The sequence below is a fragment of the Vombatus ursinus genome, unplaced genomic scaffold, assembly GCF_900497805.2.
Source record: "Vombatus ursinus unplaced genomic scaffold, bare-nosed wombat genome assembly UNPS02014768.1, whole genome shotgun sequence".
NCBI classification, from domain to species: domain Eukaryota; kingdom Metazoa; phylum Chordata; class Mammalia; order Diprotodontia; family Vombatidae; genus Vombatus; species Vombatus ursinus.
In genome coordinates, this window is record NW_020954546.1 from 17,594,492 (window position 1) to 17,611,790 (window position 17,299).

At 45.7% G+C, this 17,299-nt stretch overlaps 1 protein-coding gene across 1 annotated transcript in view; it reads left to right on the forward strand.

Moving 5' to 3' along the window:
• Positions 1-5,614: 5,614 nt before the first annotated feature.
• GALNT17 (polypeptide N-acetylgalactosaminyltransferase 17) overlaps positions 5,615-17,299 on the forward strand; it is a 434,680-nt gene continuing 422,995 nt past the window's right edge. Inside the window, exon 1 of the mRNA XM_027862449.1 lies at positions 5,615-5,963. Within this exon, the coding sequence (XP_027718250.1) occupies positions 5,726-5,963 (238 nt within the window). The 5' untranslated portion in view covers positions 5,615-5,725. The remainder of the gene's footprint in view (positions 5,964-17,299) is intronic.

Here is a 17,299-nt window from a genome sequence, read left to right on the forward strand (position 1 = left end):
TGGATTAGTTTAAAGATCTGGGTCCTTTTAGCCAAAGGAAGAGGAGACTTGGGGAGACATGTTATCTGTTTTCAAATATTTAAAGGGCAACCAAATGGAAAGATTGATTAAGACTTGCTTTATGTGTCTCTAGATGGTGGACCTAAAAGTAATGGGTGGAAATTTGAGGAAATGGGGCAGCTAGGTGGCATAATGGATAGAGCACTGAGCCTGGTGTCAGGAGGACCTGAGTTCAAATCCAGCCTCAGACCAGACACTTGACACCTACTAGCTGTGTGACCCTGGGCAAGTCACTTAACCCCAATTGCCTCACCAAAAACAAAACAAAAAAAAAAAGAAATTTGAGGAAAAATAGATTTCACCTCAATATAAGGAAAAAGTCTTATCCATTAAGAGCTACCCACAAATGGAACAGAGTGTCTCAGGAGGTATTAAGTTCTTCATCACTAGAGGTCCTTAAAGCAGTGAGTGACCAGGGAGTGGCAGTGGAAAGAACCTGGATCTTGCCTCTGACACTGACTAGCTGTGGGACTTTGGGTAGGTCACTTAACCTCTGAGCCTCAGTGTTCTCTTCTGTAAGATGGGTGCAGTAATAATACCACTGACCTCTCAGAGATATGATGATTAAATGAGAAAATTTATGTGAAGTCTTGTGCTAACCTTAAAGTCTTCTGTAAATGTTGGCTGTTATTAGTTTCCAGAAGTGTTGCAAATCAGATTCATGCTTCGAGAATGAGTAGATAACCACTGAGGCCTTTCCAGCTCTGGGAATGGGGGAGTCTGAATGCAAAACTCGTTGCTGTTCGGTTGTGTCCCATTCATCATGACCCCATTCGGGGTTTTCTTGGCAAATACTGGAGCAGTTTGCCATTTTCTTCTCCAGCTCATTTGACAGATGAGGAAACTGAGGCAAACAGGGTGAAGTGACTTGCCCAGGGTCACACAATTAGTAAGTGTTTGAGGTCAGATTTGAACTCAGGTCTTCCTGACTTCCAGCCCAGGAAGTCCACTGTGCCAAAGCTACAAGTATAGGGAAAAGTGCTGGTTTTGGAGTCCAGAGACCTGGCTTTAAATCCAACTCTTCCACTTAGCATTTGACCTTGGTCAAGGCACTTAACATTTTTCTGGGCCTCAGTATCCTCATCCATAAAATACATGGATTGGACTTGACTTCCAACTTTCTTTCAAGCTCTAAATCTGTGATCCTATGGCCCAAAGAAATGACTTTCTAAGAGGAGAATCTGAAGCATTACGGCAGCCAAGGGAAACATAATTGTTGAGCACTGGGGTCTTTCTAGCTCCAAGAAACCTGCCTACTCTGGTTACTCATAAGGCCCATCCTACTTAAGAGATGACTAGTTGCCTGTTATTAGCCCCTTATGGCTGCTTCTCTCTTCTAAACTCTACTATCCAGCTTCTAAACTCATCATTTAGTGAAAACTCTCTCCAAAGATACTCATGATCTCTGAAGGGGTAAATCTAACGGCCTTTTCTCAGTTCCTACCTGTCTCAACCACTCTGCAGTATTTAACACTGTTGATCACCTTCCCCTCCTGGAAACTCTCTCCTCTCTGGGTTTTGTGACAAATCTGTCTCTCTGTTCCTTCCCTGTCTCCTTTGCTGGTCTTCATCTGTATCATACCCACTAACTAAGCATATCTCCTAATGCTATGTTCTGTGCCTTCTGTTTTCTCTCTACAGTCTCCCACTTGGTAATTCCCAGATGATTCCCAGTCTCCCTCTCTCTCTTCTCCCCCTCTTGCTTTCTCTCTCTTTACTTCTTCTTTTCTCTCTCTCTCTCTCTCTCTCTCTCTCTCTCTCTCTCCCTCCTCCTCTCTCTCTCTCTCTCTCTCCTGACCTCTAGGGGTCTTCACCACCAAATGCCTCTTATACATCTTGAACTAGACATCTTAAACCCCACATGTCCAAAACAGAATTCATTATATTTTCCTCCAGCTCTTCTAAACTTCCCAATTACTGTTGAGGGCACCATCATTTTCCAAGTCACTCAGGTCTGCAACCTTGGTGTTATACTCAGCTCCCCACTCTCACTCTCCCCTCACATCCAACTTCTTGTCAAATCTTGTCATTTCTACCTTCAAAAAAGATCTTATGTATGTCTCCTCTCAGATCATACAGCCACCACCCTCATTTAGGTTCTTGTCACCTCTTGCCTGGACTATTGCAATAGCCTTTTAATTGGTTTCCTAACCTCCCATCTCTTCCCACTCCAATGCATCCTCCACTCAGCTGCCAAGATGATTTTTCTAAATTATAGGTCTGACCATGTCATCTCTCTACTTAATGAGCCTCGGCTGCTCCCCAAACATAAAAACTTCTGTTTGCCATCTAAAGCCCTACCCAACCTGGCATCTTCCAACCTTTCCTGTCTTCTCACACTTCCTTCCCCTCCACACCCTCTCAATCCAGCCATGATGACCTATTTGTAGGTGCCTGAGTGTAACAATTTCACATTTCTGTTCCTTTGTGCTGGCTCTCCCCCGTGCCTGGAATGCTGGGCCCCCTCACCTGCACTTTGAGGTTTCCCTGACTTCCTTCAAGACCCAGCTCAAGTCCTCTTTCCTCAGAAGGCCTTTCCTTAGCCTCCCCACCCCCTACCCCTACTCCCCTATCCCCCCATCCTTCAGTTGCTAGTATCTTCTCTTCTCAGGTTACTTTCCATCTATTTTTCTGTCTCTTTATATTATGTATATTCTGTACATGCATATATGTGTATATATGTATACATAGCTATATGTGTATACATATATAGATGCACATATATGTGTATATATACACATGTGTATACATATACAAACTATATGATGTTATATTATAATATATAATATTACATAGGTACATATATACATACACAGTACATATAGTATGTGTATATTTCTATATATATCTATCTATATCTATAGTGTGTGTGTTTATCTAGTTATTTATATATTGTCTTCCCCATTTGAATGTGAGCTCCTTGAGGCCAGAGACTGTTTTTAACCAGTGTTCAGCAAAGTACTGGGCACATAGTAAGCACTTAATTAATGCATGTTGACTGACTGCTTGAAGTAGCTGCAACCTTATGGTCCCATCTTTATATATGGCTAAAACCTAAACCATGGGTGGGGAACCTGCGGCCTCGAAGCCACACGTGGCCCTCTGGGTCCTCAAGTGCAGCCCTTTGACTGAATCCAAACTTTACAGAACAAATCTCCTTACTAAAAGAATTTGTTCTGTAAAACTTGGACTCAGTTGAAAGGCCCCACTAAAGACCTAGAGGGCCACATGTGGCCTCGAGGCTGCAGGTTACCCACCCCTGACCTAAACCCCATTCTCTTAAATATCAGCGTGATGTCCAGGTATTATAGCTTTATTATCATGGGTGTTATGTGTAAGGGATGACAGCTGGGGCAATATCTCTTGCATCTGTTTCTTTGGTCCCTTACCAGTGTTTCTTCTGGAAGGGCAAGGAATATTCATGGGTTAATAGAATTCAGGAATGCCTACCTACGGTCTGCACTGAGCAGATCAAACTTGCAAATTGCCTTCAAAAATCATTCCATTGCACAAATACAATTCCACTTGAGTTAAATTACCACTCGTGAGCCCGCTTCCCCTCCTCTCTTCCCTTGCTAGAGATCTTCACCTCCTCCTACTGATTGTCATCTCCTTTTCTTGGCTGGGCAGAATTATCAGAGAGTCTGTCTCCAAGCGAACACAGGTTTTCTCCAGCCCCATGATCCTGCGTTTGGAAAGGCTAGGTGCGTGCCAGCTGTTAAATCCAAAGAGATCGGAAAGATGAGGTGAAGACTATGTTCAATTTTATTTGGGCTCCAAAGTCTTGTTTCCATTAGGAGGCCCGAAGTAGCCTGGTTTCTTTCAGACCTCGAATGGCCCGGAAATTCATCTTACAGGGGTTGGAACTCTTTTGGAGAGAAGGTGCTGCAGAGAGAAGTTTGTGGGACGAGCGTCTTCCGCAGACCCCACGTAAATGTAGACACGCACACAACGCTGCTGGCTGGTACTTGCAGTCAGGGAGAACCTACCCCCCACCCCCACCCCACCCGTACCCCCCAAGTGCCGGGAAGGTAACTAAATCCGCTTCTCCAGCCCAGGTTTTCCTTTCAGCCATTCCCGGGGCATGCAAAAGGGAGATTCGGGCACACACAGAAAGGATGTCTTCATCTGCCAACGGGGGAAGGAAACGCAGCCCCGAGAGCAGCCCGCTTCTCCGGGAATGAGAAGCAAAGGTTTCCTCGCCCCCGAATCGCAGGGACCCTGACCTGATTGCTGCCCCCTCCCCCTCCCTGCTGTCTCTCGCTCCCTCTCGCCGCCCCCTCCCCCCTCCGGGTCCCTGCGGTGCCTGGGTGTTTGCGTGCATGTGCACGCGCCGAGGTTCCGAAGGATTAAATGAACACCCGCCGCTGAGAAGCCGGGAGGCGGCAGACAGCCGGAGCTCGGCGGGCGGCGGCGGCGGCGGCGGCGGCGGCGGGAGTCGGAGGAGGAGGAGGAAGAAGGGGAGGAGGAGAAGGTGGCGGAGGGGGCTGGGGCCACCGCCTCTGCCGGCCCCCGGAGTCCGGCTGGAGCGGCGATGGGCGCAGCGGCTCCGCGCCCCTAGCGCCGCCGCCTCCTGCGAGTCCGCCCGGCCGCCCCGGGTCCCGGCTGGGGCCGCGCCGCCGCCTCCTGCGTGTCCGCCCGGCCGCCCCGGGTCCCCCCCCTTTGCCGCAGCGTCGATCGGACTGCGTTAGTCAATTACGAGCCTTGCCGATTTCCTCCCGGAGCTCGGGGCTGCCTCCCGCGCGGGCTCCGAGTCTGCCCGGCGCTCCGGAGGGGCGGACGCGCGGCGGGGCTGCCGGGGCTGGGGCCGTGCCCAGGACGCCCGGGGGCTAAGCCGGAGCCCTCCGTCCCCGCAGCGCCCGCGGTGGCCCCCCTCGGACCCCTCGACGGCGGCTGCTACGCGCCGCGGGTTGTGCCCCGCGCTTCGGACCGGGTTTCTTCGCGGGGTTTTGTAGGAGTTCCCTTCCCTAGAGTGCGGCGCGGGGCGGGGCGGGGACACCCCTTCCAGCGCGCCCTCCCCCCGGCTCGGAGACTTCTGGGCCCCAGAGGATTTAGCAGATACTCCGGCGAGGTTTCGTTCTGCGCAGTGCCATGGAGCGCGCCGACGAGCGCAGCTGGGGCGGCCCCCGGAGAGCCCAGCGAGCCTGAGAAGCCGCCTTCGGGCCGGGCCCGGAGGCTCAACGCCGGACCGCCTGGGGGCCGCGGGGCCGGGCTCGGCACTCGCGGGGACGCCCTTGGCCACCGGCCCAAGTTGCGTAGACTGACGGGACTTGGGAATTCCCGCCGCCCCCTCCTCCGAGCCCCGGAGTTCGCGGACTCAGATCCTTCCTGGGGAAGGAAGGGGGCAGACGGTGTAAACTCAGCCCTTTGGGGAGCGGAGGCAGCGGGAGGCGCCGAGGAGAGCCCCAGCTCTGCGCGCTTGCGGGGCCGGTCCAGCGCGGGCAGCGGTCGGGGCTGCGGGACCGTCGGAGCGTTGAGCTCCCGGGGGACCTGAAGTTTGCCAGTGACTGCCCGCGCTCCTCGCTCTGAGGCTGGGGAGCCCCCTGCCCTGTCCCCAGGGGGCCCGTCCTTGAAGGGGCCGGCTAGGGTGCCCCAGACGCGGGCTGTCGGACTTGGCTGCGCGGGGGCTCGGGGAGGAGCTGAAGGAGCCAGCCTGGCGTGTTTGATGGCTTCACTGAGAAGGGTCAAAGTGCTGCTGGTGTTAAATCTGATCGCCGTGGCCGGGTTCGTGCTCTTCTTGGCCAAGTGTCGGCCCATCTCTGTGAAGAGCGCGGACGCCTTCCGGGACGTCCATACCCGGGCGGAGGCGGCCAACTTGACCCAGCACGGCCCCAACCCCGTCCAGGATGGGGTGCTGAAGAGGCTCTCGCTGCTGGAGGACATCGTCTACAGGCAGCTAAATGGTAGGAGAGCACCCCCGTGTTCTCATCCCCTATCGTTCTGGTACCCAGGCAGCCTGGGCAAAGAGGGAGCTCCCGGAAATTCGGGGAGGGGGCTTTGCACCTGACTGCTGGGGGGCTGCCGGCAGCCTAGCGCCTCCGGAACACCCAGACTTGGAGGTGGGAGGCTGGGAATTGGGGGCGGGGAGGGGGCAGTTTGCCATTTGCATGGACTCATGCCCACCGCTGTAACTTTGGTTTCATTAGGCAAACACAGCAGTGTCTGGCATTTGCAATCATAACGTTGGCCCTGGATTCCCCCTGTGCGGGTCAGGAAATTATCCTTTCCATCAGGAGAGCAGAAACTAGGAGAGGTTTGCACCAGCGTGCTGCGTATTGATGGAGCAAATAGCTTTTACCACCAGGCATTATTATGATTATTTATGTCTGGTGAAGTTGGAGGTGGGGAGGGGGAGAGGCAGGCTACAGCTGGGTTTCTTGATGTGTGTGGGGCTTGGTGAACTCGCAAGGCGGGAGGGGGGAGGGAATGACATCTCTAACCGAAATATAGCATTTCTTTCACTGATTTAAAAAACCTCTTTGGGGATAGCGGTCCCTCGGCTTCATCAGACTGTCAGGGGGTCCAGGACAAACAAAACGATGAAGAATTCGTGATCTAGAATAGATAAGAGGGTGAAAGTCCTGGAGCCAATGCGTTTTTGTGATAAGCTAGATTAATAGCCCCTCATTTTTCTGTAGTCATATCTGAACAGCTTCTAATTAGAGCCTTTCTCTCCTTGCGTCTGGTGGGGAGAGTTCTATTAAAATACCCACCAGGTCCTCGAGGAGAGTTGCAGAGAAGAGATTGTGGAGGTGTGGGCTGGGTTGGGGAAGCAGGCTGAAAAGACTTTGAAAGAGAGGCGAGCCATCTAATTAAAAGGGACAATTGAGAAGCTGCCCCATTTAAAAATGTTTCCACCAGCTTTTTTTTTCTTAGCGTTGAGGTGAGTTTGTTCAAGGTGGATATGCCTGGCCCTGTCGGCCTGGGGACTTCAAAAGGATGAGAGTTTTGCCTTCTGGCTCTGAATTCTGAGTATTCAGGATTGGAATCTGAAAACCAGAGGGACTACCGAGTGTTAACGTTAAGTAATAATTAATAATAATGGCTAATATTTATATTGTGCTTACTGTGGGCTTAGGCATTGTGCTAATTGTTTTTGCTAGCATTATCTTATTTGCTCCTCACCACCACCCTGAGAGATAGGTGTTATTATTATGTCCATTTTACAGATAAGGAAACTGTGGCAAACAGAGATTAAGTGACTTGTCCAGGGTCACCCAGTACCAGGGACGGAGTATGACTTTGGAGTCAGAGAAGGATTTAAATACTGCCCCTGACCCCTTGCAATGTGTGACTTCGGGCAAGGCTTTTAACCCCTCTGGGCCTCATTTGTTAAAATGAGGGATTTGACTTCTGAGGTCCGTTCTAGGTCGAGCCTAGCATAGAGGTAGAAGGGATCTTAGATGCCATTGAGTGCTAACCCTTTATTTTACAGATAAGGAAACTGAGGCACCGAGTGGTTGTATGACATGTTAGGGGTCACACATCTAATAAGTTTTTAAGGCAGGATTTGAACTCAGGTCTTCCTGACTCCAAGTTCAGTGCTCTATTCACTATGTAATCTATGATCCTATAACCCCAAAGAGACTTAAGAGATAATCTGACTCAACTTTATTTTATAGATGAGAAAAGAGGCCCAGAGAAATAAGTGGTCTGCCCAGTGTCACATATGAGTAATCATGTGCCAGTCCTGTTGCCTGTAGGATAAAATACAAACTCCTCTGCCTGGCATTTAAAGCTGTTCCCAATGCAGCTTCCGCCTACCCCTCCAAACTTACTGCACCCCACTCCTCCGAACAATCCCTGCTATTTGCTGCATTGTATGTACAGGCATGCATGTATATGTGCATACATGTATGTAAGTGTGTCTATATGTGTTTGTGTATGTGGTGGGGAAAGTGCTATTAAAATACCCATCAGGTTCTGGAGGGCAGTTCCATACATGCACACACATACATGTGTCTATCTGTCCATAGATATTTAACACTATAGGACTTAGCCTGTATTAATGTGTATACACATACACACATTGTTGTTCAGTCATTTCAATCACGTCCAACTCTGTGACCCCGCTTAGGGTTTTCTTGGCAAAGATACTGGAGTGTTTGCCATTTCCTTCTCCAGATCACCTGGCAGAGAAGGAAACTGAAGCAAACTGGGTGAGGTGGCTTGCCCAGGACCACCCAGCTAGTATCCAGTCTGAGAATGGATTTGAAGCCCAAGCACTCTAGGCCAAGCACTCTATCTACTTTACCACCTAGCTGCCCCTATACACACACATACACACACATATACACATACACATACAACATACATATATATAAAACACTACAGGACTTAGCACATATATGTAGTATACACACAAACACTATACACAAATACACACACACATACAATGTACAGAACATATATATCACTATTGGACTTAGCCTATATATGTAGTATACACACAAACACTATACACACACACATATACATAGAGGTCAAGTCATATACATACACAAGTCAAATTCTATACATTCATATGTACACACATACATATGTACATACACACATATAATTTGGACGATTGCATTGGTATAGAAAACTCCTGGTTAAGTAAATTTCCTTTTCTAATTCCCTCTCCCGACGCTGGCATTGCAGTTTATAAATTTATAAAGTCTTTGAGATTTGCTCTGGGCCTTGAGATGTTGCACGATCTGCCCACAGACATGTGGCCAGTCTGTGTGGGAGGTGTCTGTCTGTCTATAACAGGAGCCTTCCTCTTTCTCATCCTCAAATTTGTGTCTATGTCTCTTGTGTTTGTGTGTCTCTCCTGTAGAATATATAAGCACCTCTAGGACAAGGGTTGATTTTCTTTCTGTCCCCAGCATCCAGCACCTGGCGGGTGTTTGTGGATCCAACAGATTCCTCCTGTTGGCTTGGAGGAGTTAAGCATGGCTGGACTTGGTCTGCTCTCCTGATTTCCAATTTGTGGCTCATCGTAGGCAAATATTTAACGTCAGTTGCTATTGAGGGTATTTCTGGCCTGCATTGTCACTTACTGCAATGCTTAGAGCACAGAAGACTCATTTTAATCTTAGTTTCAATTGAATGAAATCCATGATTTCCTCAGCAAGGGGGCCTCTTGGCAGATTCAGATCCAGATCTATTGATGACTTAGTAGTTAAGTCCTAGGCACACAAAACCCCGGGGGCATTTAGCAAGGCAGTGGGATTTGAACCCACGTGGTCCTGGCTCTAAATCTGGCCCTCTACCCACTCTCCCTGGACCCAGTCAGCTAGGATTAGCCATATTATTATTATTCGGTCAAATGGGATTAGACATATTAAGTGTTCTGGGAAAAGAACAATGCACTAAAAATCTAACTGGATAAGGTTTTTGTATTATCCATGAATCACCATGGATAATTGAGATTAGACTATACTTGACTTGCCCCATCTTTGGTTTGACCCAGACTTAGTGGAGTGAGCAGTGTCTGGAGGTGGCAGAAAGAGGGGTTTAAGCCTGTGTCATACATCTTTATATGATGACTCTTCAGCAGCATGCCCTGGTGAAGCATTTTTATTTTAAAGGGAAGGAGTCCAGGATGGGCCCCGTAGCACAACTATTCATAGTTGTGACTTTCCTTGTACTCAAACCAAATTTGTTGCTTCCTGAGATAGCCCAGCTCTGGTACAGGGTGGCACCTGTTAAAAGAAAAATCTTTTAAGACTGAGGCAACTTGGACCTGAGTTCGAATTCAGCCTCAGATACTTATTTGCAATGTGAACTCAAGGTACTTAACCTCTGTCTGCTTCAGTTTGCTCATCTGGAAAATAGGCATGATAATAGTGCCTACTTCAGGGTCAGGTGGTGAGGATCAAATTAGATAATATATGTGTAAAAGGGCATTGCAAACTCTATAACTGATAGCTAGTAGTATAAAAAGGTAGTATTACATGAAGGGACTTGGTGCCTGGACTCCTCCACTTGGATTGAAATGAACAAGAGCAGAACCTCATTTAACCACCACCAGAACCCTCAGGTAATCAAACCTTCAAATGTACTTGACTTTTACAAGAAAGAAAACAAGCTTGCCCAGGATCTTTTGATTTTTTTAAGAGAAGTATTTTCTAGAATCAATAAGAATTTTGTGATTCAATCAGCATCTGATTTGGAGCCTTGGGCACTTAGTAAATGTTTGTTGAATGAATGAATACATTTTGTACACCTTTAATACTCACATCTGCAGTCTTGGACAGTCATAATTAATGTTCTGAGGGCCGCCCCTGAAGGTGCTGCAAGATAGAGTCTGTATTGTCAAAGAATGGTTTGATGATCTTTACCTTGCTGGACTTGTTAAGGCAAACAAGTCGACACAGGCATTTTTAGAAAGAATTGTCAACAACAGGGGGTGAAACTCAAGGAGATTTCTGGTTAATAGAGGTTGAGAGAGTGATTAACGTAGGTCTAGCACATAGAAAGCACTTAAGGCTTTCTGTTTCTTTGTCTTTTTTTCTCTCTGTCTCTGTCTCTCTATTTCTCTGTCTTTCTCTCTGAGTGTCGCAGTCTCTGTTTCTCTCTGTTTCTCTGTCTCTGTCTCCCTCTCCATCCCTCTGTCTCTCATCAATAAATCAATCAATCTGTCTCTCTTTCTAAAGGGCAGCATGGTACAATGGTTGGATGCGGAGTCAGGAAGGACCTGGGTTAGAATCCTGCCATACTAGTTACGTGACTCTGTGACTATGTGGCTAGTTATAGGTCACTTAATTTTCCTGGGCCTCAGTTTCCTCATCCGTAAAATGCACTTGATGACTTCTGGTTCCCTTCTAGTTCGGCAACAAGTGAGTCTCAAAGATTAACACGGTCAGTCTTTAGAGGGCCTATTTTCTTCCTTTTAGGAGACATTCATTTGTTCACCAAACTTTTAAAATGTGGTTGGCAATGGTGCAAGATCCTAGGGATGCAAACACAGAAATGAAACAGCCCCTGCCCTCAAGAAGCTTACATTCTGCTTAGCCACTAGATGAGGTCTGTACCCTTTTTCATAGTGCTGCAAAAAAAGTTTCATCTATGGGATGGACCACCCTGCCTTATCTCCTCAGCAGCTCCTCCTTTTCTATTTAAACTTCTTTCCAACAGGACTCCAGCTTGCTTTTCCACACTTATTAGACATTATTTCCCTTTTGTTCAAGCAAACTGACCTTGCTGTCCCTCCCACACTCACTCCTGCCTTTGTGACTTTGCTGTTCCTCCCGGCTGGAATGTACTTCCTCCTTACCTCCACACAGGTTCCTTCTAAATTAGTCTCAAGTACCACCTCCTCCATGAAGCCTTACCTTCTTCACATAGTTTAAAAAGGTTACTTTGCAGTGGAGTGGAGGATGAATTGGAGAGGGGAGAAACTAGCAGGCTGGGGTCCAAGTAGGGGGCTGTTCCTGTATTTAAGTGAGGGGTAGAATGTAAGCTCCTTGAGGGCAGGGACTGGTTAGTTTTTTTGTCTTTGTGTCTCTAGTGCCAAGTGCAGTTTGGCACACATTAGATGCTTAGTAAATGTTTGTTGAACTGAATTGAATTAAGGTAATGAGGGCCTGAAGTAGGGTGGTGGCCATGTGAGTGGAGAGGTGATAAATTCAAGAGATCTCGTGGAGGGATTACCGACATGATTTAATGACTGACTGAGAATGAGGATTGAAGACAATTCCAAGCACACAAACCTGGGTGACTGGAAGGATGTTAGTGTCCAATAAAAAAACAGGGGAGGTTGGAGAAAGGGTCAGTTTAGGGAGGAGATAATGAGTTCCGTTCTAGACATGTTAAGTTTGAGATGCACCATTTGAAGACTTCCAACAAATGCGATAAGTTTCTTAAGGGCAGGCTCGCTTGCTTTTGTCTTAGTGTTGCTGATTCTTATTTTCTTTTCTTTTCTTTTCTTTTCTCTTTTTTTTTTTTGGTAAGGCAGTTGGGGGTGACTTGCCCAGAGTCACACGGCTACTGAGTGTTATATGTCTGAGGCTGGATTTGAACTCAGATCCTCCTGACTCCAGGGCTGGTGTTCTGTCCACAGTGCCATCTAGCTGCTCCTGTGTTGCTGATTCTTAATGTAGTGTTTCAAAAATAGTAGATACCTAATAAACACTTTGGAATTGAGGGAAATTATTTTTCTATTATATTAATAACCAATTATTAAGTTAGGATCCAGTTATTTTCATCCTTTATTTCCTCATTCTGGGATTAGCCAGTCTCCTAAGGGCATGGTTGATAGAGGAGATTACTCTAATCCATACTTGCAGAACCCCACCCAACTAGGAGACCTTACTTCTATTTGAAGTGCAAACAGAATCTAGTCTAGGTAAATTCTTGCTCTGAGGGAATAAACCCATGACCTTGCACCTAGCTCATGTCTGGCTAGAGATGGATTCCTCTGTCTGGATTGTTGGAGGCATCTGAGTCTTTAGCAGCAGGAGCTGATGACTTTTAGCCCACCTCCTCATTTTAATGCCCACCCCTTCATTAATTATTCAGTAGAGTTGTCAATCAGGTTGATTTTCATGTGTCAGGGGCACCCCTTTTTCCAAAAGTACATTATGTTTCCAGTCTCTTCATGTTTTTGTCTTTGGTTATTGAATGTGACAGCTGTTCATCAATTTATTGATGACTAGCTGTTCTAATTAATACATTGATTATTAATTACATAGAAACTCTGTCTCTGGTGATTTTTCATTCATCACAGAACTCAGGAGAGAGACTAGGGCTGGGTATATGGATCTTGGAGTCAGGTTCATATAGTTGAAAATTGAGTGCATGGGAGGTGATGAGGTGGCCAAGAGAGAGTTGTAGAGAGAGAAAAGAGGGTCAGAACAGAGCTTTGAGGGACATCTAGGGTTAGGGGTCAGGACATAGATGGTGATCCAGTAAAGGATATTGCCAAGGAATAGTCAGACAGGGAGGATGAGAACCAGGTGAGAACAATGTCACTAAAAACCCACAGAAGAGAGAGTGTCCAGGAGAAAGAGATTGGCCAACAGCATTGTCTTCTTAAGCCTTATATCCCTTCTCTCCTTGCAGCCCATACCCCTACCCATGATTGAAGGGATTAAGATTTCATCCTTGGACATGGCTTTTCAGTAGGTATCATGAGGGAAGGAATCGTAGTTCCCAGGGAGATCCAAAAATGTCCAGATTTTTTTTTTCTTCCTAGGACAGCGAGGAATTCCAAGTCTGAGCAGGGTAAGATAGATGCTTAGCATTGTGGTTACGGCAGAGCACTGAGAAATTTGGAAGCGGAAACAGGCAAATGTTAATGGTATTCTGCAATTTAAAGACCTCTTCCAGTCCCCACCAGGATCCTCCAGAACTTTGCTCATATTTCTTTCTTCTCCTTTTTTCTTTTCTTCTATCCAAAAAAAGGGCTTTGAATGGACATGAGGCAGGAGAATTGCATTGGGAAGGCCTAGAGACCATGAACTTGATTTTGGGAAAAACATATATATACGTGTGTGTGTGTGTGTGTGTGTGTGTGTGTGTGTGTGTGTGTGTATGTATATATGTAACTATTTCAGGAAAAATATTTAGGAAAAATATTTGATAACTCTGTTGGTTTCCTTTGTAATCCTAAATTTTTAAATTTAGGATTTTAAAATTTTATTTTAGGCATTTAAAACTATGATTCTGAAAAGGAGTCCATAGCTTCACTAGGCTGCCACAGTCCATGATGCCGAAGAGATTGAGAACCCCTGCTCTAAGGCTATGCCCACCTGTTCTTAGGGAACACCTTGGTCCAGCAAGAGAAGGAAACCTGGAGTCCAGTCTTAGTGCAAAGCTGAGGAAGGGATTCATAATTTAAAACTGGAAAGGACCATTTGAGTTAATATTTGTAAACCACTTAGCACAATGTCTGGCACATAAAAGACAATTAACAAATGATTGTCCCCTGACTCCACTGAGGTCATCAAGTCCTTCCTCCTCAAATTAAAATTGAGTAACTCGTCTAGGATTGCAAAGCTGGTAAGTACCTGAGGTAAGATTCGAACCCAGATGTTCCTGTCTTCAACTCTGTCATACTAAGCCCGGAACCAGGCTGCCTCTTTGCCAAGGTGGATATCACTCCCAAAGGCAGCTTTAGCGAGCTAGGCAACATTTTTATATAAGGTCTTTACAAATATTTACATTTTATACAGCATCTTACAGCAGCTAAGTGGCGCCATAGTGCATAGAGCACTGGGCTTGGGATCAGGAAGGCTCATCTTCCCGTGTTCAAATTTGGCCCCAGACGCTAGCTGGGTGAGCTTGGAGAAGTCACTTAGCCTGGTTTGCCTCAGTTTCCTCCTCTGTAAAATGAGCTGGGGAAGGAAATGGCAGACTACTCCAGTGTCTCTGCCAAGAGAACCTCAAATGGGGTAACAGAGTTGGATACAACTGAAACGACTAAACAACAGCAAAATAACCTGTTATCCTCACAACTACTCTGTGAGCTGGGTGCTATTTCCCCCATTTTGCAGAGGAGGAAACTGTGACAAGTAAAATGACTTGCCCAAGGTCACACAGTTGGTGTGTATCTGAGACCAGATTTGAACTCAGGAAGATGAGTCTTCCTGATTCCAGACCCAGCACTCTTATCTCCATGCCTTGCCTTCATTTTTCCAAGTGGGACATTGCTCTTAAAGTCAGTTTTGGATATGCACTGCATTTTGAAGAAATTGCTATTTCAGACCAGCCAAGTCTTCTATTGATTCATTGAATGCTTAGATAGAAAAGGGTCATTTGAACCACCCTTCTGACTTTAAACAGAATTGGATCAGAACCATCTTAACCAGAAAAAAAGAACTGAACTTTGTTTAATGAAGATGGGCTCTCCTGAATCCCAGCTGGGCAAAATTTCTTTAGACATAGACTTTCTACTGCTTCTGAACAGTATGGCCTAAATCCTGTCATTTAGAGAAGGTCATTTTACTGATGCCATGAAATTCCTGGAATTCCCCTTGGTCTTTTGGAGGGGATGAACCAGGGAAATGGGAAAGGGAGATGGAGGGATGGGTGTAGAAGAGAAGGTTGGTGGCAGCTACAAAAGGTGTCTTTCATGGCCCACCTGTCTTTCCTTACACCACCGTTTTAGTCCCCAACACTGGTCCTACAGGGGCTCAATGCTGGGTTTGCTGCTGTGCTCCACTCATGGATCTTTGTTGGTGATATTCTGTGGTCTACTTACTAGGGCCATTGTGTGTCTTTCCTCCATTCATTATCATTCATCAAGAGAGAAAAGGTGGCATGGTGGATAGAGGACAGACTCAGAAAGCTCTAGATTCAGTCTGATACACACTGGCTGTGTGACCTGGGGTAAGTTATTTTCAGTGACCACAACTAAATGTAATTAGAAAGAACAGAGAAGGTGATGATCTACCTTGGTACAGGAAGTTCCAGAAAGTGATAAAATCAGTTTCATCAACTGACCGAAAGCAAAATTGAACAGATGTTTTTAAAGGGTCTATACTGTGCAAGGCATTGTAGATACAGAGAGGAAAAATGAGATACTGTCTTCAAGGACTTTACATTCTACTGGGAGGAAATTATAGGCATCACAGTTATTTCAAAAAACTTTTATTATTGTCTTTTGGTTTTATACCAGTTATTTCACCTTATATTCCTAATGAGCCAAGATGTCTCCTTTTTGCTATCATTTATATTTTTGTAAATTACATCATGTCTATTCTTCCTGTTTTGATCATTTCACTCCTCATCAGATCATAGAAATCTTCCCGTGTTTCTCATGGTCATTGTTTCTTATACCAATAATATCCCATGATATTCATGTACTACTGTTTTTCAGCCATTCTCCCATTTAGGGGCTTTCCATTTCCTTTTTTTTTTTGTGGTATCACAAAAAAGGCTACTATGAATATTTTGTTGTTTGGTTATTTCAGTTATGTCCCAACTTTTTGTGACCCCCTTTGAACTTTTCTTGGCAAAGATACTGGAGTGGTTTGCCATTTCCATCTCCAGCTCATATAACAGATGAGGAAACTGAGGCAAACGGGGTGAAGTGACTTGCCCAGGGTCACACAGCTAGCAAGTATCTGAGGCTGGATTTGAACTCAGGAAGATGAGTCTTCCTGACTCTAGGCTCAGGGCTCTATGCACTATGGCATCACCTGGCTGCCCTGTTTCGGAATATAGAGACTTTTACTTTCTGTCATTGACTTCCTTGCTGCCTATGCCTCATATCTGAGTCAAAGGATATGCACAGTTTAGTGACTTTCCTTTCGTATTTTCAAATGGATTCCCAGAATGATCAGACTAATCCATAGCGCCACCAACACCGTATTAGTGTTCCTTTTTTCCTGTATTGCTATCACATTGTTTATTTCTGTTTTCTGTCATTTTTGCCAATTTGATGGGTGCAAGATGAAGCCTCGATATTTATATTAAATTTATATTAAATGCTCTTATTATTAGTGAATTGGAGCAGTCTTTCATGTAAATATAGAGTATTTGGAATTCTTCTTTTGGAAATTTGTCATATTCTTTGACCATTTATCTGTGGGGAAAGGGGGACAATTGTCTTTTGGGTCACCTGTAAATTAGATTTTCCTGCAACTGTCGTATTTCATGAGTCTCATACTTGAAGCAGCACTATAAATATATAACGTATCTGCAAGGTTAATATATAGCATATATAACTGTATAATCCATCAGTTAATCAGTGAACATTTCTAAATTACGTGCTATGTGCCAGTCACTGTGCGAGGTGTTGAGCATGCAAAATGGAAAGAATGACATAATCTCCTCTCTTAAGGAGTTTACATTCTAATATATGATCTATAGCCAAGCATATCTCTAATTAATTCTTATCTGAATCTCATCTCTAGGTCTAACATTATCTCTTATCTCTAACTTCACCTTCATCTCTCCATCTCCATTGCTATCTCTCTGTCTCTGTCTGTCTCTAGATCTATCTGGATACATCTGGATACATTTCATTCCTATAGGAAGTTCCAGATGACAATTACCCCTCCTCCCCCAACCAATAGAGATTGTCAGCTGTTCTGCAGTTTACAGTCTCAGAGAATTGGCTGAAGCCTTGGGAAGTTGTATGACTTGCCCAGGGTCCCCCAGTCAGTGTGTGTCAGAAGTGGGACCAAAACCCTCCCTGGCTGGCTCTCTATCTGGTGTGCCACATCAGAAATATATCAGTATTGAAAAGTAGCAGAGGAGCATTTTGGGATTATCTGAGTGTCATTTTCCATTTGTGACTCAGCCC